The 23,349-nt window shown below is 43.7% G+C and overlaps 1 protein-coding gene across 1 annotated transcript in view; it reads left to right on the forward strand.

Annotated features, from left to right (window-relative positions):
* The window catches only part of LOC126157305 (E3 ubiquitin-protein ligase lubel), a 441,950-nt gene that overhangs the window by 215,581 nt on the left and 203,020 nt on the right, over positions 1-23,349 (forward strand). Inside the window, exons 4-6 of the mRNA XM_049916367.1 lie at positions 15,392-15,543; positions 20,818-20,961; positions 23,083-23,191. Of these exons, the coding sequence (XP_049772324.1) occupies positions 15,392-15,543; positions 20,818-20,961; positions 23,083-23,191 (405 nt within the window). The remainder of the gene's footprint in view (positions 1-15,391; positions 15,544-20,817; positions 20,962-23,082; positions 23,192-23,349) is intronic.

A 23,349-nucleotide genomic window follows, 5' to 3' on the forward strand; every position in this document is an offset into this window, starting at 1 on the left:
TTTAACTCCCCGTCGATGATGAAATCATTAGAGATGGAACACGAGCACAAGCTTTGAATCTTCATCTGCATACACATCCCGCAAGACACCGTACGGTGCATGGCGTAGGGTACCTTGTAACACTGCTAGTCACTGACTTCTTTCTTCCACTCTCAACTGGAGTGACGGAAGGATAATCGTCTATAAGCCTCCGCAAGATCCCTAATTCCTCTTATCTTGTCTTCGCGGTCCTTACCCAAAATACACTGAGATGACAAAAGTCATGGGATAGTGACATTCACATATACAAATGGTGGTAGTATCGCGTACACAATGTATAAAAGGACAGTGCATTGGCGGAGCAGTTTTTATACTTAGGTGGTTCATGTAAGAAATTTTCCGACTTGATAATGGCCACATGATAGGAATGAACGACTTTGAATGCGGTATGATACTTGGAGCTAGACGCATGGGACATTCTATTTTGGAAATCATTAGGAAAATCAATATTCCTAGATCTATAGTGTTAACAGTGTGCCGAAAATGCAGTTCAGCCATTACCTCTCACTACGCACAACGCAGTCACTGAGGGCAGCGCCGTTTGTGCAGAGATAGCAGTGCTAACAGTCAACCAACACTAAGCGAAATAACCGCAGAAATTAATGTGGGACGTACGACGAACCAGTCCGTTGGGCCATTTTCTTGCAGCCGCGCCTGTTTCCGCCGACGTTGGAGCGAGCGCTGACGTCGATGAGGAAGCGAGACTAACTGTTCTGCGGCAACTTTTCACTTACTGTTGGTCGTTTGGCAACACAACAGGGGCAATGCATTTATGTTGTTTTCGTATGTGAAGTAACTTCTCTACAATTTCTTGATCATTTTATCTGTATTGGTTTTTCGCGTTTTCGTTTATCAATGAGCAAAAGAAAATATGTGTATAATAACCTGCAACAGAAATACAAATTTTTGAAATTTTGTGATGACAGTAACTATGAAACTCTTTACTGCACACTATGTAATGGAAATTTTTGTGTCTATCGAAAACCTACTATTAAATAAAAGAAGTATTTTAGTCTTTTGAAAATCAATTTATTTGCCAAAGCTGCTATGTAAACACAGTTCCCGTATTACTACTTTTGGCAATACATATTTCCATTCTCAGATGCACAAAACCGGGAAGACCTAATTACATCATACAATGCTTACACCACTTTGCCACATGAGAACTATACAATATGCATAAAAAAGTCGAGGCATTACAGTGACATGTCATTGCCACATGACGAGTGTACAACATGCATAAAAAAGTCGAAGCATTGCAATGACATAGCGGCGGTAAGCTTTGTATAATGTAATTACCATTGCCCGGTTTTATGGATCTGAGGATGGCAATACATACTATCGAAACTGGTAACCCAGTAATTATGTTTACATAGCGATCCTGGGGAACAAATTGGTTTTCAGAAGAAAATTATACATTGCCTCCTGCACTGACTGATCATGTCAGGTAACGAAGAATCAGTGAAGTTTGATGTTTTAGTAAACTGTTAAGACTTTTAAGTTACTGCGAAGTTTGTTCTGTGTGTTATGGTATTGTAACTGTTTCTGTATCGTATCTTCTGAGACAAAAACTGGGGGTCAGCCCAACATCTGGCTAAATGAGCTTGAAAATCTACACTGGAGAGCCAAAGAACCAATATTTGGCTAAATGAGCTTGAAAATCTACACTGGAGAGCCAAAGAAACTGGTATACCTGCTCGATATCGTGTAGGGCCCCCGCGACCACGCAGAAGTGCCGCAACACGACGTGGCATGGACTCAACTAATGTCTGAGATAGTGCTGGAGCAAATTGACACCATGAATCCTGTAGGGCTGTCCATAAATCTGTAAGAGTACGAGGGGATGGAAATCTCTTCTGAACAGCACGTTGCAAGGCATCCCAGATATGCACAATAATCCTGGGGAGTTTGGTGGCCAGCGGAAGTGTTTAAACTCAGGAGAGTGTTCCTGGAGCCACTCTGCAGCAATTCTGGACGTGTGGGGTGTCGCACTGTCCTGCTGGAATTGCCCAAATCCGTCGGAATGAGCAATGGATATGAATGGATGCTGGTGATCAGACAGGAAGCATACGTACGTGTCACCTGTCAGAGTAGTTTCTAAACGTATCAGGGGTCCCACATTACTCCAACTGCACACGCCCCACACCATTACAGAGTCTCCACCAGATTGAACAATTCCTCGCTGACATGCACGATCCATGGATTCATGAAGTTGTCTCCACACTTGTACGTCCATCCGCTAGATACAATTTCAAACGATACTTATCCGACCAGGCAGCATGTTTCCAGTCATCAACACTCCAATGTCGATGTTGGCGGGTCCAGGCGAGGCGTAAAGCTTTGTGTCGTGCAGTCATCAAGGATACACGAGTGGGCCTTCGGCTCCGAAAGCCCATATTGATGATGTTTCGCTGAATGGTTCGCACGCTGACACTTGATTGGTCCAGCATTGAAATCTGCAGCAATCTGCGGAAGGGTTGCACTTCTGTCACGGTCAACGATTCTCTTCAGTTGTCGTTGGTCTCGTTCTTGCAGGATGTTTTTCCGGTCGCAGCATTGTCGGAGATATGATTTTTTACCGGATTCATGATATTCACAGTACACTCGTGAAATGGTCTTACGGAATAGTCCCCACATCATAGCTACCTCGAAGATGCTGTGTCCCATCGCTCGTGCACCGACCGCAACACCACGTTGAAACTCACTTAAATCTTCACAACCTGCCATTGTAAAAGCAATAACCGATCTAACAACTGCGCCATACACTTGTTGTCTTATAAAGACGTCGCCGACCGCAGCGCTATATTCTGCGTGTTTACATATCTCTGTATTTGAATACGCATTCATATACCAGTTTCTTTGAGGCTCCATTGTACTTAAAAACTGATCTGAGGCTGAATGGTGTACCGGACACTTGTTCCTTAATCCGTAACGCGGATTCGATCCGGGTCTGGCTAACCTCCATGTCGACACTTGCTTTAAGAGTTTTATGCATCTCACAGCAAATCTAAATCTGATTTGCCAGACGGGGATTCAAATCGCTGCTCTCCCGAATACGAGTTCATGCTCTTTTAAGAAGACTCGGGCTACTCCCGAGGCGAGCTGTCGCCAGTGAGCTTGAGACGGGCGTGCGTCTCTTAAATCGCCGGCACGTGTCTGCCGGCGTCTCGGTAAATCTGGAGCCGCGTGGGCGCCGTTGCGCGGCGAGGCGAGGCGCCGCTGCCCTCAGGCCTCACTTCCCGCCGAAGACGGCACGCTCTCCGGTTGATAACAGCAATGGCAACAATAACTGTAGTCGAGATGGTCTAAGAAGATATATCGATTTCCAGCACACGGGGATAAGAACGAGACAGCTACTTGTGTAAGGCAGTTTAATGTAGAAAACAGCCAGAGTTGCAACTGCAGCTCTTTTCTACATCAGACTGGTCTAAGCAGGTCCCTGACAGCCCGCAGCGCTGTTGTCATCTTTCAACTACGAAACGCTAGCGGCTGCAGGTGGAAACAGAGGACGTCTATAGTACTCTGACAACACTGAGGCGTTGCGAATTATTGGTTGAGATAGTCCAGCGAAGCTACCGCGCCCAGCCCTCTGCAACTGACAAGGACCAACTTACGGTAGTAAGTTCTAGCTGTTTCACAAACAACTCAAGTCAGATTTGCATCACCTGCATATATGTTAACGTGTGTGGGCTTAGCTTAGGTCGAGGAGCAATCGAAGATCAAGCCTTATGAAACGGAGAAAGTACTAAGAAATAAAAACGAAATATTAACGAAGATAAAGGAAAGCTGCGCTTCGCACACGTATGAAATCAAACTATTCTGATGGACAACATTCAATAGAGCCTTGCTCCACCTGTGCATTATACACAGTCTTGTACTAATATGACCACCACCTATATTCGACGACAATGTCCATTAACACTCACAGGTGGCAGGTGGGAGCAGTAATACGAGAGAGTGTGTTAAGTGTGTCAGACAGGACGCGGAAGACAGTGCAGTCGTTGTTGTTATGTGGAAACGAAGTAATTTATCTCACGTTCAAAAGGGCAGGATCATTGGCTTTCGAGCCAAGGGTGGAAGCATGAAATGGTTAAGACTGTAAAATGTTCGCGTACCGCCGTTGTTAAAGTATATCGTGGATGGCAAAATTGCTCTATCCAAACCCTGCGCCGAGGCAACTGTGGTGCATCACGGGCTATAGATGACTATGATGAACTACAACTGCAGAGAGATGCACGGGCGAATTGACAAACTGTTGAGCAAGTGACTGCACAGATGAAACAAGGGGCCACAAACAGTGTCTCCTCAAGGACCGTTCAGTGAACGTTGCAGGGTATGGGCCTCCGCAGCAGACATGCATCAGTGCTCATCGGCGACGAAGGCTGGAATTTGTACACCAGTATCGCAACTGGACGCCCACTGTGTGGCGACAGGTGGCCTCTCCAGATGGATTACGTTTTATGCTCCATCGGGCACATGGTTGTTGTCAATAGCGTGAAACGTCTGAAAGCAAACACCCTGCAACAATCGTAGGGAGGTCCAGGCCAGAACACATTCCCCAGGTAATCTCTAGAAAATACAATGGATCAACACAAGTAGGTATCTATCCCTGGGAACCAAGTTCACCCCAACACGCAGTTTGTTTCTCCTCAGCACAATGGCATCTACCTACAGGACAATGGAACGTGTCACACAGCTCGCAGTGTATATGCGTGGTTCGAAGAGCACCAGGATGAGTTGACCATACTTCTGTGGCCACTCCTGGGAGATAAACCCATCATCTCGATCGGACTGTTTGCGCCCTGGATCCTCAACCGAGAAACTTAGCGCATCTGGCCACAGCACTCGAGTCGACAAGGCTCCACATCCCTATTGCTCCCTTCCAGAAGCACAATGACTCTCTCTCTCTTCCTGTGTGTCTGACGGTGGTCCGTGCTGCAAAAGGTGGTTATTCAGGTTTTTGTCAGGTAGTCACATTAATGTGACCGATAGTATAAAAGGCTTGGGTACTATTTGGCGTGCTGTCCACAAGATTTTCTAAATATTGCTCCTCCTACTGTTCACCGGCGGCCCTCTTGAAATCATGTTACATGTCAAGAGGCTACCTGTCACAACGCACTGAATGTTTCAACTGGTCCCAGACATGCTCAATTGGATTCATATGAGCAGGTACCGACTGCAAATTCGTTCAGTTCATCCCTACCTCCTGCCTCCTTGCCACCTGGAAAGTGTTCACGTGCTGACCACGGCGCACTAATGCGTTTCGTCTTGAAACACGAACTTGTCCCCGAAATTTTGACTGTAATGTCACATAATACACTGAACGAAAAAAAAGTGAGGCGCCCAGAAAACGTAGTCGGATGCCAACTTACAGTTCTCTGTGAGATATAGAAGGACCATCAGGCTGCATTAGTCTTGTTAGAGTTGATTCGTGTTACCAGGCCTGTCAGGGTGTATAAGGGGGTGCGAACAGCATCAGATATAGAGTGATGACTGTAAAGGGAACGAAGATGTGTACTCGTATGACACGACGTTATCAGCACTTAACAGAGTTTCAAAGGGGCGTCATTGTGGATCTCCATTTGGTAGACTGAATAGTGCAGTATCCAGATTTGTGGGGCATTATGATGTGAAAGTTCCCAGATTTGGACTGCATGACAGCGTCAGGGTAATGTTCAGACCGACCACGTCTGATCTCCACAATGGAGAATCGCCGTATTGTACATCAAGCACATCGTAATCCCTTAAAATATGCGCCTGCCGCCCGAGGACTAGTAATGGTCTCCCGACAACATTCTGTGTCATCCCGCACCATTGGTTGAAGACTAGCAGCAGGCGGACTGGGAAGTTACCGTCCCATGCATAGGCACAACACCCATGCACAAGCACAACCCAAGTATGCAACACAGCGATTGCGTTTGGAGTAGTACCGCGACCGGGAAGCTTGGACTGCTGATGAATAGCACAGTGTTGTGTTCAGCGATGAATCGTGGTTCTGCACTATCCTTGGAGACTGTCGTTTACAAGTATGGCAGCGACCTGGGGAGGAATCCCTTTCTTCCAATGGTCTGAAGCAGTGGTCGTCAGACGCTGAAGAGCTAATACTGACCTCGTGGGGCGGCACCGTAGGCCGCATATTTACCAATCTTATTACCAATTGGTAACCTACAAAAATTAATGTTACGAGCCTCTCAACAGACTGTCCATATGAAGGGAGTTCAATAAATTATGCAACACATTTTTTTCTAAATGAAGGTCGATTTTATTCAGTATTTAATACACTATATTATTTACCATTCTTTCAACATAATCTCCGTTCAGTACTACGCCCTTGCGCCATCTTATTGAGAATCATTGGTATCATTCAAGTGGTCGACGTCGCATCCGAGATCCAGGATGTAGGGTGGATGAGGAAAAACAGTCCAAAGAATTTTCGTAAGATCGTCTCGGGTGCACAAACTTGTATGAGGCTTTCCCTTGTCACGGAGAAGAAGTTCGTTCGCGTTTTTGTGGCGACGAACACGCTGAAGCCGTTTCTTCATTTTTCTGAGGTTAGCACAGTGCGCTTCAGACTTGATCGTTGTACCATGGGGGAAGACATCAAGCAGAACAACCCCATCAGAGCCTCAGAAGACCGTCGCCATGACTTAACCGCCTGATTATGTGGTTTTGAACTTTTTCTTCGAATGATTGGTGAAGTGGCGTCACTTCATGGATTGCCGTTTAATTTCCGGTTCGAAGTGATGAATCAATGCTTCATCGCCTATGACGATGTTCGACAAAAATGGTCACGATCGGCCTTGTAATGCGCAAGCAATTCCGCTCAGATGATCCCTCGTTGCTCTTTATAGTCTTCTGTTGGGGGGCGAGAAATCCAGCGAGCACACACCTCTGAGTATCCCAACTGGTGGACAAGTGTGTCAGCACTACCAACAGGAACGTTCAGCTGTGCAGCGATGTGTTTATAATTCGAATGAGAGTGTCCGCGCGTTCCGACATTGCAGGAGTCGCAACTGTGTGCGACCGGTTTGCACGCGAGGGGTCGGACAGGTTCGAGCGACCGTGTTGTGATTATGACAAACGCCTCGCCAAACGACTCACCGTGCATTTGTTCACTGCCAGGTCTCCATAAACATACTGTAGGTACCTGTGAATACCTGCGATCCTCTGGTTTTCCGCCAAAAGAAACTCTATGAAAGCTGTCTGCTTGGAACGCACCTCCGTTACAGACGCCATTTTGAAGACTACCTATAGTGCAGCAATCTATAGAAAATTCGTGAAACTGCAGGGGCTGAAGCGAGAATATTCCACGGTGTCCCACAACAAAATCCGCATGTTTCACCCGAAAGTAGACGTGAATTAATGTGTTGTACTACTTATAGTAAGGGCGCGATAAGTTGCCCGCCGAACCCCAAGTACCGATTGTTAGAAGTCTGCACCATTCGGGCCACATCGTATCAACTGTTCTCTGTTCCACATTGCTGCCACCCTCACAGACCCCAAATTTGTCACACTGTAATTGCCTACGAAGTGTTGTTGTGTCGTCTGTGTCAGCGGATGATACTTATGTCTAAATGCACTATGCAGTATGAAGCACGATTACAAATGTTTGCTAAATATTTTGAAAAATAATTTTCTCTTCTGCTCTTAGCGTTGTATTACAACAGTCTTAATGCAATATCATATTCTGTGCTATAAATGTGTACAGCATTTGAAGATGACCGTCTCTATAATGCGCATTGACGAATTCATGTTAGTTCCATTTGAAATTTACGTGATAGTAGCCGATTGGTACGAGATACACGCACTCTTGTGTTGTCAGCGCTGCAAGAGTAGTAAACATTCACCCCCTCACATCCTACTGTGCGGCTGGTCCCGGCGGAGGTTCGATTCCTTCCTCGGGATGGATGTGTGTGTTTGTCGTTGGGATAATTTAGGTTAAGTAGTGTGTAAGCTTAGGGACTGATGACCTTAACAGTTAAGTCCCATAAGAATTCACACACATTGTATCAGTAGAACATGATGAATCAGGAACTTGCTCATTTTCGAGGGCCTGCAAGAATCGTTGCCGAAAAGAAACAAAAAGCGCAAGATGTTTGGGACAATCTATCGCAGGATGCTATTCGCCACCTTTATGATCGTTTGCATGAGAGAATACACGCCTGCGTTGCCGCCAGAATTGCGTACGCTGTGTATTCATGCGACTATTTGGGCACCTTTTACTGTGACGTGGCTGTTTTGTTTGATCTGATATTATCATATATTGCTACAACGATGAAGTATCTGACACGTCACTTGTCATTAAAATGACGTTGTTCCTGAGGGTGTGGCCGCGCGGGGTAGCCGTGCGATCTTAGGCGCCTTGCCACGGCTCGCGCGGCTGCCTCCTTCGGAGGTTCGAGTCCTCCCTTGGGCACGGGTGTTTGTGTCGTCCTTAGCGTAAGTTAGTTGAAGTTAGATTAATTAGAGTGTAAGCAGTGGCCTCAGCAGTTTGGTCCTATAGAACTTACCACGAATTTCCAATTTTTTTTTCCCTTGAGGGTGCTTAATTTTTTTCTGGCAGTGTATTTTTGGATGTTACTGAGCAGGAGAACTACACTCATAAGTTGAATAAGGCCCTCCCGAATACATCGATTCCATAGTAGCGTGACAGTCTTGGGAAACCGGGCTAACGCGAGTAGCGATATCGTGGACTGATAAACTACTGTTTTGACGGACCGCTATCTTGCGGAATTCTGTCACTTGCTGGTAGACGTTTCTCCTTCCTTCACGAGGTGTAATGCGATGTTTCCATAAACGACATTCAAATGCGATTTCAATATGAGAAACTTGACACGTAATCTTTTCTTATACACAGCATGTAGATAGTGTTTTACTTTTTATTCTCTTTTTTGTTGTTATGCTGAGATACTAAACCCTCGCACGTGCAACCATTTCATACCCCTCTGACGTTTGTTTGCATGCCGTCTGCACGGCGTTAATTGTTAAGATCTGAGTTAACCAGGCACACTTGTTCAGAAGGTATTTTTTATTCAGACGAAATTTTTCGATTATAATTCCATCCAGAAAACTGCTGTTTGGTTCCCGGGAAATTTCAGGGAGTGGCCACGAAGCAGCAGCCGACATTAAAGGCGGGACGCGTTAGGCGATACGAGCTCAGCAAAGTGGTTGCCGCCCTTGGTTGCGTTAAGTGCTCATAAAGTCCTCTGGCGGCCTTCGATCGGTTTCCATCCCCTACGCCTCTTCGCTTTCCTCGTTTATATCCGCGGCGCTATACGTTTTATGTTGCGAAACATACTCTGTTCGAAGTTCATTTTTGCAAACCAGAAAACTATGCTTGGCGTATCTACATCTACATCTAAATTTTGCAAGCCGCTGTGAAGTGTAAGCCAGAGGGTACATCCTACCAATGTTATCGACCTTCTTTTCTACGAACAGCATTCAATAAGTAATACAACAGAATTCTTTCTGAAAGCAGGTTGCTTTTATTCAGGATTCCAATACACCATATTGTTCCTCACGCCTTTTTCTACGAAGCTCTACTTTTCGACGGCCTTACACCACCTTACTAGCAGGGACTTAACGTCCTCATGGTACCGTTCTACTGGTCGAGTTGGAGCCAACGAAATGTAATGTCGTGTGACTAGGGTCTCCCGTCGCGTAGACCGGTCGCCTGGTCATTTTAGTTGACACCATCGAACTGTAAGGTGGATGAGGAACAACAGTCCAACGAAGTTTTGTGATTTCCTCTCGGGTGCGCAGACTTGTGTGAGGTCTTGCGTTGTCATAGAGAAGGTGAATTCGTTCGCATTTTTGTGGCAATGAACACGTTGAAGTCGCTCCTTCAATTTCCTAAGGGAAGCACAATATACACTCCACAGTTGATCGTTGCACCATGCGGGAGAACATCAAACAGAATAACCCCTTCAGAGTCCCAGAAGACCGTCGCCATGATTTTACCGGCTGAGGGTGCGGCTTTGGACTTTTTCTTCGGAGGAGAGGTGGTGTGGCGCTCCGTGAATTACCGGTTCGTTTGCAGTTCGAAGTAATGAAGTAATGATTTCATCTTTCATCACCTGTGACGATGTTCCACAAAAATTGTCGCCGGACGCGGTGGTCTAGCGGTTCTGGCGCTGCAGTCCGGAACCGCGGGACTGCTACGGTCGCAGGTTCGAATCCTGCCTCGGGCATGGGTGTGTGTGATGTCCTTAGGTTAGTTAGGTTTAAGTAGTTCTAAGTTATAGGGGACTTATGACCTAAGATGTTGAGTCCCATAGTGCTCAGAACCATTTGAACCATTTTTGAACAAAAATTGTCACGTATCAGCCTCGTAACGTGCAAACAGTCCTACACAGATGGTCCTTCGCTGCCCTTTACGGTATTCTGTTAGGTGCGAGGAGCCCGGCAGGTACACACTTCTGAGTGCCACAATTGGTGGACGAGCGTGTCAGCAATACCAACAGAGACGTCAAGTTGAGCAGCGAAGTGTTTGATTGTGATCCATCGATCACCTCGAATGAGAGTATCCGCACGTTCCATTCGGAAAGGTTCGAGCGACCTTTTTGCGACTATGACAAACATCTCACCCAACGACTCACCGTGCTTTTGTTCACTGCCAGGTCTCCGTAGATATTCTGCAGGCGCCTGACAATATCTCTGACGCTCTTGCTTTCCCCCAAAAGAATGTCAATGACAGCTCTCTGCTTGGAACGCAAATCCGCCACAGACGCCATTTTCAATGCTACTTATAGCACTACCATCCATCGGAACTTCAAGAAACTGTAGGAGCTGAAGCGGGAATATTCCACGATGTCCCACAACAAATTTCGCATTTTTTCAATCGAAATTGGGCAAGGAAAAAATTATTGCATTACTTACTGAACGCCCCTCGTACTTCATTCGCGTACTGATAGAATGAAAGGGGATTACCTTTATGCATCTGTCATTCTCATGATCTCTAAGCGAAATATAGGATGTTGGTATCATAATGGACGCACTGTTTTCTTCAAATACAGATTCTATAAATTCACCTGACAGGGCTTCGTGGAAACTACGTCGTCTTTGTCCCAAGGACCGCGAGCATTTCTCAAAAATGGTTCAAATGGCTCTGAGCACTATGGGACTTAACTACTGAGGTCATCAGTCCCCTAGAACGTAGAACTACTTAAATTTAGCTAACCCAAGGACATCACACACATCCATGCCCGAGGCAGGATTCGAACCGGCGACCGTAGCGGTCACGCGGTTCCAAACTGACGCGCTTAGAACCGCACTGCCACACCGGCCGGCTGCGAGCATTTCTGCTGTACCGACCTGTTGATGCCTAGTTTGTGTCGATGCCTAGTTGGTAGGGTCTCTAAATACTGGAACAATGCTCTAGAATTTCCCGCTCTGATGTCTTGCAACAGTCTTTCTTTTTTTTTTTTTTACAAACACCAGAAGTCTTGCAGCAAATCTAACTCTTCCCTTCTCTTTCCCTTATACCGATTTTAAGTGATCGTCCCATATCTGTTCTTCTTACCCACAAAATTTTTGCTACCATATAGAGACAAGTCGTCATTTGACGTTATTACTAAAAATCTCGAAAATTGCTTGTCCAAGTTGCTTAAAATTTTTATATGACTCTCTAATGGACATTCGGGCGGATACAGACTACATATTTTTAATATATATAATATAATGTTATAATACGCAGAGTTTCCGAGAAAATCAGTGTTGAAGTTTTATGCGTACCTCCTATACTTGAACGTTAGTCATGTTTCGACCAGCGAGTGTAGCTTAGCGGCGAAGGTCCACGGTTACCGTGCTAGTGGTTCGCGTTCAATTCCTATGTTGTTGGTTTTTTTTTAATTTCATGGTACAGAATATTATTGAGTAATATATGTCCTACAAGTTTATTCAAAAACAGTCATTTTCGCCTAGTATTTTCGTTCATAAATGAGTCATTACAGCAAACATTCTTCAAATGTGTATACCGTTTGTTACAGAATGTATTACGTCTATTAAATCATCCAGAATGATGATTCGTCTTTGGGCCAACAGGTCTTGTATTGTGCTGAATATCGCATCTACAATTGCAGGAACGTGTGCTCGGAAGTGTATTTGAGAGAAGATTCAAATCGTGAAGCAATCTTTAGGTGCATCTGATGGCGTTAGTGAGTTCGCCCTTCGATTACTCATGACACTCCACTACTTCTGAAGGATCTTCTTCTGCCTGTCCTTCCCTAATAACGCTTGCTTCTTCCATTTCACTGCCTGTTATGACATACACTGCACTGACGACGCATTGCGAACAGCTGCTGCTGTTGACAAATGCCAGCTGCCGATTTACAGGGCCTGAGAGTTCCGTAACAGTCCGTGAGCGGGAGGGGACAACAAAATGACGAGGTCGCATCTAGGAAACGCAGTAAGCAAACGCTATCCAAATATTTTTAATTTTCACTACGAACTACGAACGGAATACAGACTTCAAGGAAGTTTGCAGTTGCGAATGATTTATTAATTATATTACTGCGGTGTAAATGGCAGTTTTGAATAATTCTGCATGATATACTATTTATGGATATTCTGAAGGATGAAGCTGAAAAGAAATTACACATGCAGGATTTGAACCCGGACCAACAGCATTGTAGCCGTGTACTAGGCTCGCTGCCCTACCCATGACTACCGTTACAGGTGTAGGAGGTACGTATAAAACTTCAACATCGATTTTCTCGGAAACTAGTGAGCCCTCGCATGAAAAGCACCTAACCAGGTACGCAGAACAGATCCACCTACGACATACGTAACGTCCGTCAAAATCGTTGGTTAACATATCTGAGACACTATAAAATTAATTACTAGTAAAGCTTTTTATGAAAAGGTGTTCCCAGTAGACAAGGTGCGAACAGCTGTATAATAGGAACCAATAGTTTGTGATTTCAGATTGTTACTTATTTCAAAATAAAATATAAACTTAAAAAATTGTTGATGAATTGTGCACATGCTGCGCAAATAAACTACAGATCTTTGATGTACACACAATACGACAGCGCACAGGACATCCTTGAAAGAAATTAAAACTAATGATACTTTGTCTATCTTAAAGAAATAAGTGTGCAAGAATTAAAAAACATCTACACTACTAGTGGACAGCAAAATAGTATATAAAGTGGCATTAAAAGGTGAACGCCTGCGGACAAATACGTCGTTAAGTGGCGGTGTTCTCAATCTGATGGTATTTCTTATTCCAATCTAATACTTAAGAGACTTCAACGAAATTTTACAGACATTATTCTAGGCGAACTAGTAAGTACACGATAGATTATGCCTTCTACTGTCTCACAACCTCGTTGTCTGGTCAATGCGTGGAAATACCTTCAGTTTCATTAGCACTTAGTTTTCCTTCTTATTGCTCCGTTCCTGCAGAAAAAGCGTAGGAAATTTGCCATGCAGTAAGGAGAATCCACTAATCCCATATAAGTTGATGGACATCATCAAAAATAATCCCCCAGAAAGAAGGGTTTGTAAAACTTCTCTCTTCTACTATAACAAGTTACAACTTGACGTGAAATTAGATAGGCAGTTGAAAGCTAGATAAGAGTTCTTGCAGTAATTAAAGTCAGTAAGCGGTTAGTTCAATACCTGTAGTTCGAAATGAACATCAAGCTTTAAAGTCGTCTCTTGTTGGCAATATTTATCGCACATTGAGGTACAAGTGAAAGAATCGTAAGAACAAAGAGACAAATGGAATGCTCACTAGAAAATCGAGGTGTGGCAGAAGAATAGGTCTTCACGCATGTATAACTTCGAGTTTTCTGGAAGCTATGGTCGTATGCAGTAATAGTAGGGAAACGGCTCGTAGACCGACACTACAGAATCCTGCAGAAGAATGCCGTAAGTGAGCGTACAGAGACTGCATACACGGTACGTACCTCAAGTAAAACAGTTTAACGCAGAACAGTCAGTCAGAATAAGTATTTTTACAGACACGGGCTTATGCGAATAATTCTATAAAGAATTCAAAGCGTCTCCAACATAGATCACGCTAATTGCTAATATTTTCGGAGAGTAAATCGCAGTAGACGTGATTGAAATGACTAGGAACACTGCATCAATAAAATTAATTTGCTAGTTGGATGTTCTGCGGGTCATTTGTAAGACATACAGTAATGAAGTGGAATGAATCAATTTACAGCGTGTTAAATTAATCCATGGTTAGATACTCATACATGTTGACTTTTGTACAGATAAACTTGACGTAGTCGCCAGAAAAACGCCTTTTCAACTTCCCTACATATTTAGCTTTACTACCTGTCATGTTCTTTATATTATTTGAGAAGTGGACAAAGGTTTTGGAAAACCGTACAATTTACCTCATTCTTAGCTAAAACCAATAGTAGTGACGAGTCTACTGCTGCTACTGTAAAAGACCGTTATTCCTTCAGATAATGAACAGACTATTTACGACAAACTTAACGAGAAAATTTGCATGTAGTGCGATGCTGCAATTGTAATACCCAACTCCACTTATAAAATCTTTTTCGATGTTTTTTTTTTTTTTTTGTATTGACAATTTTCTTTCTGAAATGTGATTTGCTTAATAACACATATTTATAAGGCATTAGTGAATGAAAAATTACACTGACCTACTCCTCTTTTTCTCACCGCACGTGACAGTGCATGAAGCAGAAAAATGGCTGTCCGCGGTTGAATTCTACAAAATACAGACGCGCGCAACTAACACGAAGAAAAGAAAAAGGAAGGCACAGTCCAGCAGCTTGGTTGGGACGTCTTTCTGCGTGACCAGCATCCTCCCCTTCTTGCACACTCAGATCGTCTCTCAGCTGTTCTCTATTCAACAATGTTCAAAATAATTTTCTCGATAGCAAAGTTACATTTAGAAATCGTCTTGGCGACTTTTTCAACGCCAATACAATATGGAAAACAGAGAAAATATTTCAGAGTCATGAGAGAATAATGTATTATAGAAGAGAAAGTGTTATTGATTATAATTTAACATGGTTTGCAGCCACGGTCATGTAATACTTTTTAAATGAAAGTACCGTCGTTTCATGCAATATATAACCGAATTTAATATATTTCGACAGTGAGTTCGTTACTGAAGATTGATAATGCACAACAATGTGGTACTTGAAAATGGACAAAGGCTTTGATCTTTACTGTACTGTAGAATAAACGACCTATAGAGTCAAATATCGGAACTGATTAATTTGTAAACTGATTAATTTGTAAACGCAAAAAAACGTAGCCGAATAGCTATCCGCTGTTGTGCCCTATTTAGCGTATCCATAGCGATGCGACCAGCGAGGAGTGGCTGATTAATTGTGCTTTCTTTCTTGTGTTTGTGCAGGAGAGGGCAAGCGAGGAGACGGTCGCCACTGCGACCTGTGCGGCTGTTCGGAACCCACGGTGCGCTGCGAGCAGTGCTCCAGCCAGGTGTTCTGCTACAGCTGCGACGACATGTACCACAGGCACCCCAAACGACAGACCCACCACAGGAAGGTACGCCTGCTGGCTATCCGCCCTGCTGACCAAGTTCTTGTCTTGGAACGTATCGTGTGAACACAGTGACAGGCCAAAATCGTGTATGCTAGGTCGAGGTGAAAACACTGTACTTTTACGGAAAAAAAGGCCTAAGCGACACAAACCACCGCTTGGTGCTCCAAGCTGAAAGGGATTTCTTACACAGGACGAGTCACAGTTAGTAGCGGCCCTTGAGGCGCCACGCTAAGAGGGGTGCTAGGGGCGCCCAAGCGCAAGATTTGTGTACAGTGCGTATCACAATTAGTAGCGAAAACTGACACTGGTAAAAGTGTACGAGAGAAAAGAAGGAGGGACGGGGGAGAGAGGGAGGAGGAGGGGCAGGCGAGGGCGACAAATGATAAGACGCTTGTGTGGATAAATGTTTTCGAACCCAACCTGAATGGATCCCATTCCTGTAGGACCTTTCCGCTAAGCCTGTAAAAGACCCATCCCACTGCCGAGTCCCATAACTTCTTCATTTGACTCAAGAAGACACTGAAGAGCCAAAGAAACTGGTACACCTGCCTAATATAGAGTAGGGCCCCCGCGAGCAAGCAGAAGTGCCGCAACACGAAATGGCATATAGTCGAGTAATGTCTGAAGTATTGCTGGAGGTAACTGACGCCATGAATACTGCAGGGCTGTCCATAAATCGGTAAGAGTACTAGAGCGTGGAGATCTCTTCTGAACAGCTCGTTGCAAGGCATCCCATATGTGCTCAATAATGTTCATGTCTGGGGAGTTTGGCGGCCAGCGGAAGTGTTTAAACTCAGAAGAGTGTTCCTCGAGCCGTTCTGTAGTAATTCTGGACGTGTGGAGTTCCTGCCAGAATTGCACAAGTCAGTCGGAATGCGCGATGCACGTGAAGGGATGCAGTTGATCAGACAGGAAACTTATGTGCGTGTCACCTGTCAGAGTCGTTTCTAGACATATCAGGGGTCCCATACCACTCCAACTCCACGCGCCCCACACCATTACAGAGCCTCCACCAGAAAGAGAACAGGGGAGGGGATAGATCAAGGAAGAGTGCTGAGATGGAAATGGGGGGAGAGATGGAGGGAGGATGAGATGGACTGCCGGCCGCGGTGGTCTCGCGGTTAAGGCGCTCAGTCCGGAACCGCGCGACTGCTACGGTCGCAGGTTCGAATCCTGCCTCGGGCAGGGATGTGTGTGATGTCCTTAGGTTAGTTAGATTTATGTAGTTCTAAGTTATATGGGACTAATGACCACAGATGTTAAGTCCCATAGTGCTCAGAGCCACTTGGACCATTTGAGATGGACTGGGAGAGCGGTCAGGAGGAGATGGATAGGAACTAGAGGAGGAAAGGATGCACAAAGAGAAGTAGGGGGATAATATGGAAAGAGAAAGGGAGAAGGAGGTGGAGGACAACGAGATGGAGGAAGACTGCAATGTAAAAAGGGGAGGGAGGTGGAGGAAATGGACAGAGAGGGAGGTAGGAGGAAGTGCGTGCAATGTATGTTCGTTGGCACACTTCGGGGAAGTAATGGGTAACAGGCCAGTTGTTACTTGAATAGATCGTTACTTGCAATTACTCTTCTCTCCTGGCAAAACCTGAATTTTAATCTCACATGGTCTTAGGTTAGAGAGTGCACTTCCAATTCACTTAGAGAAGTTCGAGACATATTCGTGTCGAGCTTTTTTATGTTCTTGTTTCCACACTTCGGTTTACGTTAGCCAAACTGTGTGAAAGTGACGAGGTTTTTTATGTTCTTGTTTTCACACTTCGGTTTACGTTAGCCAAACTATGTGAAACAATTCACTTCTGATTTGGCAATAATTTCAGATTTATATTGCCAGAACTGTGACGATTTTTGTCGTAGCACAGTTTGTTCACTTGGTGCCTCTTGCCTTGTTTGTGGGCAATGAGTGTTGCAACCTAATCAACGATTCCTCCCTTTCCGTTAGTTCTTTCTGTGCGTGTGTGTGTGTGTGTGTGTGTGTGTGTGTGTGTGTGTGTGTAGTAAGCAGCTGAGAAGAATACCTGTGAGGGATGAGGCACAAAGGAAGACACAGTCTCTCTCCTCGTTCCTCTCCACCTCACATCTGCGTGTTGTCTGTTACTAATTATCCGCTAACTACACTACTGGCCATTAAAATTGGTACATCAAGAAGAAATGCAGATGATAAACGGGTATTCACTGGATAAATATATTATACTGGAACTGACATGTGATTACATTTTCACGCAATTTGGGTGCATAGATCCTGAGAAATCAGTACCCAGAACATACACCTGTGGCCGTAATAACGGCCTTGATACGCCAGGGCATTGAGTCTAACAGAGCTTGGATGGCATGTACAGGTACATCTGCCCATGCAGCTTCAACACGATACCACAGTTCATCAAGAGTAGTGACTGGCGTATTGCGACGAGCCAGTTGCTCGGCCACCATTGACCAGACGTTTTCAGTTGGTGAGTGATCTGGAGAATGTGCTGGCCAGGGCAGCAGTCGAACATTTTCTGTATCCAGAAAGGCCCGTATAGGCCCTGCAACATGCGGTCGTGCATTATCCTGCTGAAATGTAGGGTTTCGCAGGGATCGAATGAAGGGTAGAGCCAAGGGTCGTAACACATCTGAAATGTAACGTCCACTGTTCAAAGTGCCGTCAATGCGAACAAGAGCTGACGGAGACGTGTAACCAATGGCACCCCATACCATCACGCCGGGTGATACACCACTATGGCGATGACGAATACACGCTTCCAATGTGCGTTCACCGCGATGTCGCCAAACGCGGATGCGACCATCATGATGCTGTAAACAGAACCTGGATTCATCCGAAAAAATGACGTTTTGCCATTCGTGCACCCTGGTTCGTCGTTGAGTACACCATCGCAGGCGCTCCTGTCTGTGATGCAGCGTCAAGGGTAACCGCAGTCCATGGTCTCCGAGCTGACAGTCCATGATGCTGCAAACGTCGTCGTACTGTTCGTGCAGATGGTTGTTGCCTTGCAAACGTCGCCATCTGTTGACTCAGGGATCGAGACGTGGCTGCACGATCCGTTACAGCCATGCGGATAAGATGCCTGTCATCTCGACTGCTAGTGATACGAGGCCGTTGGGATCCAGCACGGCGTTCCGTATTACCCTCCTGAACCCACCGATTCCATATTCTGCTAACAGTCATTGGATCTCGACCAACGCGAGCAGCAATGTCGCGATACGATAAACCGCAATCGCGATAGGCTACAATCCGACCTTTATCAAGTCGGAAACGTGATGGTACGCATTTCCCCTCCTTACACGAGGCATCACAACAACGTTCCACCAGGCAACGCCGGTCAACTGCTGTTTGTGTATGAGAAATCGGTTGGAAACTTTCCTCATGTCAGCACGTAGTAGGTGTCGCCACCGGCGCCAACCTTGTGTGAATGCTCTGAAAAGCTAATCATTTGCTTATCACAGCATCTTCTTCCTGTCGGTTAAATTTCGCGTCTGTAGCACGTCATGTTCGTGGTATAGCAATTTTAATGGCCAGTAGTGTATTTCCTTAGTAGTAGACTACAGTAGACTTGTTGTGTTAAGATGCTCGCTGTTAATGGCCTTCCTGTTTCTTTTATTTTCTTATATTCAGCAACAGTGAGAAAAGGGATAAGTCTAATAAAACATGCAAGTTGACATCACGACCACAATGTGAGCAACAAATAGATAAAAAAACGCATGTAGTAGTTACTGCATACACCGCAATAGTATTAATAAATAACTGATGTAGCATACGCCCACAATTTGACCACATGACTATTTAATGCACACTACCCAGCAAAAAAAACGGAAGCATTCAGAAGGATATAAGGAAACAAAACGTATCTTCACGGTTGAGAATCATGAGAAGCTATTTCAGAGATTACAATATTGAATCAGATTTCCAAACAACTTGCCAGTATGACCCCACTGATCAGTACGTCGTTGCACCGCATCTGACCTAAATGCTTGCTATGATTTCGTTTGGAAGAGTTTCATAAAGCCATTGTATGTCCTCCTGAGGCAAGCTGGTCCACAACTGTTATAACTGGTCCTTGGACACTGGTACTGAAACAGAGTTGATGTCCAAGCTTGTTCCACGTATTGGGGACAGATCTGTGGATCCTGATTGCTACTGGGGGTACCTCAACATCGCGCAGATTCTGTCGCATGAGAGGTAACACATAAGGACGCTTGGTGTTTGTCGTAGTTTTGTGTCTTCAGACTTCGCTCAATCACTACCAACCATTGACCTGTAGCAATACCCGATGGCTCTCCGCAACATGACACCAGGAGTGACAATGCTGTGCCTCTCCAAAATGTTAGAAGAATTGGACCTCTCCTCAGGTCACCACCATGCTCTCGGACAGTGGTAATCCCTGGCAGTGCAGAAAACAGATTCTTGACGTACACAATTCAATGCAGTTCATCAACACACCATGCTTCCTTATCATGGCACGTCCCCAAACGCAGCTGTTTGTGTTGTGGTGTTAACAGCAGCCTATACATGACACAGTGATTCCCCAGTTTGGCTGCTGACAGTCTCTGACCAATGGTGTGAGATGGCAGAGAAAGTCACAGGGAGACCATTACATGTTCTCGGATGGTAGGCACAGATGTGAAAGGTTAACAATGTGCTTTGCACACAATATCGCTACCCTCCCTTGTGATAGTCAGTCGTGGTCGACTGGAACTTTGATGACGAGTTTGCCTGTCCTCACGTTCCCATACAGCTCAACATTACACCAGCATCGCATCCGAATGCCCTACAACTCTGGTTTTTTCACTATTCGGCCGACTGCACAATGATGCCTCTTCCAAACTGTTTCCTGTGCTGATAACACTGTTTCACACGAGTTCATGCTATCTCCATGTCCTTCAGTGATCTCTCAACATCGGCTGCTGTCTACGCCCCTATATACCCTAGCTGGTAACAAAACTAAGCATGAAGAACATTGTGGTGGCCATTATAACTCTCTAGGGAATTAAGCTGTACTGATTTACATTCCCCTGAATGGTGTGCATGTGTAAGAAGCTACGGTGACAGCTGGACATATCTTTGAATCTGTTCGGTGTTGATATAATCGTACACTTTTTAAGATAAAGTGTACTATTCAGCCCAGAGCAAGCCACATTGCGCGCTCTGACTCACAGCTGCATTGGCAAACATAAGGTGTGTCAGGCGAAAGAGTGGGATTAGGGAGAGGATGACATAATTGTATCTGTAAATGTACTGTGTAATAAAGAGCCTATGTTGGTGGTCCACAGCCGCTGGACCTGAACCGCTTCAACACGTTCCGGCCACCGCTGCCCCCTAAGGGAGAACACAGCGCCGCCCCCGTGCCGCCCCCACGTCGCAACAAGCGCCCAGGCAGTCGTACCAGCTCACCGTTGCCACACGCAGTGCACCAGGTAAGCAGCCAGTGCTGCGCCCTCAGCTAGGACACTGCCTTCCCTTTGGTACCGCCTCTCTGCCTCAGACGAGCTGAACACCTACCTCCTCATCAAAAAACAGCTTCCACTTTTAAAGACAACTGCATTTCTTTACCGTAGAATCTATCATCACACTGCATTTGGCTCGTGCCTAGAAACGTGAACTATTTACCATAAACATACCAGTTACTTTTTAAGCTTCGTCTTGCATCTGACTACACATGTTCCACAGTATATATCATAAGAAATGAGGTATATGCAGGAAAGTCTGAATATCATACAAATCATATTGCTGCTCTTTAGAAACCTGTATGTAAACTGCACTACATATCATGCATTGCTGTTATTTGCATAGGTTAGCATGATGAAATGGTTGTGATTACTGTTAATGGCACACACATGTATACAATATTTTGACAAGATCTGCATAATTAAAAAATCGTGATAAATTATTTAATTGCTTACTACATTGTAGGATAAATGTCGAAAGGTTCACTGCTTTCTGAAAAATTCAATATATTTAAATTGGTATAACTTATGAATAAAAATAATTTTACAGTTTCAAATTTTATTCAAATTGCTGTGTTCTCCTTCAAGGCTGGAAATAAATAACTTGTGAAAACATCCCTTTTCCATTTAAATTAGAAACTGGTTATAGGGTAACTATTACTGAATATAATTTATTAAATGATTATTACTTGTTGATTTGTCTGTAGAAGGACATTGAGCCAATATTCATCCCCATACAACGATGTGTTTTCTCTGGCACCATAACATTTGAATATTTCCTAGTTTCCCTTCTTTTTCAGCGATACAAAACTTTATATAAATTATATTTATATAACATTTAAAAACAGAAAATGCACAATTCTATGAGAGAGACTTTTTGTTTAGAACTGTTTGGTGTATTTATATGGTATATAACGTTTCAATTCCTACAGTCTTGTGTAACTTACGTTTTTTTCACTTTAGGAATAGAGATGACTATTTCATAATAGTATTTCAGCCCAGATATTTAATGTAACTTACTGCCATAATTAAACGTCAGATATGACACTGTGTTCATTGTATCAACACTGCCCTTTTGTCCCCATAGCTAAGTAAGATATAAAATCACTAATATGAAAACATACAAGTCTCATTAACCACAAGGGTTATCTATAAGAACAGATATCTTTTGAGTAACATTATATCATAGTATATTGAAGGTAAACTTTTTGTCAGTGAAGAAAGTTTTATTGTTGAAATCTTATTAGTGTTGACATTTGGCCTGATTTTTAAATAAGTAGCATATTGTAAATTTAAAGCAAAGGTATATGGCAATGAAATGTTGTAAAGTTATAAGATGTATGTAAATACTCGAGAATATTATGTATACATTTTATTTTCTGATAAAAATATGTTATTTCTGTTGTAATACAGTCATATGTTATTATTCTTGTAAAAAAACGTTCACAATATATTTTTTATGAAAAGTTGTGCCTTTGTTCATTCACTGAAAACCACACCTCACATATATGTATTTTATGTAATGTCTCATATCTATGTTAGAAAAAATATATGTTTATTCCAAGTAACTGGAAAATACAGTGAGTAAATTTCTGATTACTAATTATCTATTTAAAACCCTCTTCACAAACTGAAAAATATGATCTTATTTGTCTGGTCTCCTCTAAATCATAGTAAGGGAGCAGTTGATATCGCCAGGTAGTGATGTGACTGATGGGCCACCATGCAGACAGAAGAATAGTTAACCTTTCATGAAAACAGATGGATCCATACATAGCTGAATGAAAATATAATGTTCAAATGAGAAGTATAACATGAAAATTTAGATTAATATACCTGTAGCACTGGAACCACAGATCAAAATTTGTGTAAGCTGTTTAATTATGTGATTTGCTAGGAATCATGTATACATCATTTGCATGCCAATTTATAATACTAGTGCAAATTATTCTCCACTAATCATCATTAAATCTGCCAGGAAATAATTCTGGCATTTGTTTCTTTAGCATGGTGATCCCATGTTACAGTGTGACTGAGATATTCAACTCGTTTTGTACTTGGATACACTGTTTTTTATCTTGTTTAAATTAGGGCCCACCATTGCCAAAGAAGGAATTTTCTATCAAGGATAAAATGGGAAGCCTAAGGAGGATAATGAGTACTCGACCTCTTCCTGAAACGCCAAACAACAAAGTTCAATGTAAGAGCACTTATTACAGTGGTAAGACATATGTTGTAAGGAAGATATGTTTAAAGTAATTACAATTTTTGCTTGAGATTGCTCCACTATACAGCAACAGCAACAAAAATACTAACATTTTGAATCAAATTATTTTCAGCATACTGTAATTTTTATTA

This window comes from Schistocerca cancellata, chromosome 2 (genome assembly GCF_023864275.1).
Source record: "Schistocerca cancellata isolate TAMUIC-IGC-003103 chromosome 2, iqSchCanc2.1, whole genome shotgun sequence".
NCBI lineage: Eukaryota > Metazoa > Arthropoda > Insecta > Orthoptera > Acrididae > Schistocerca > Schistocerca cancellata.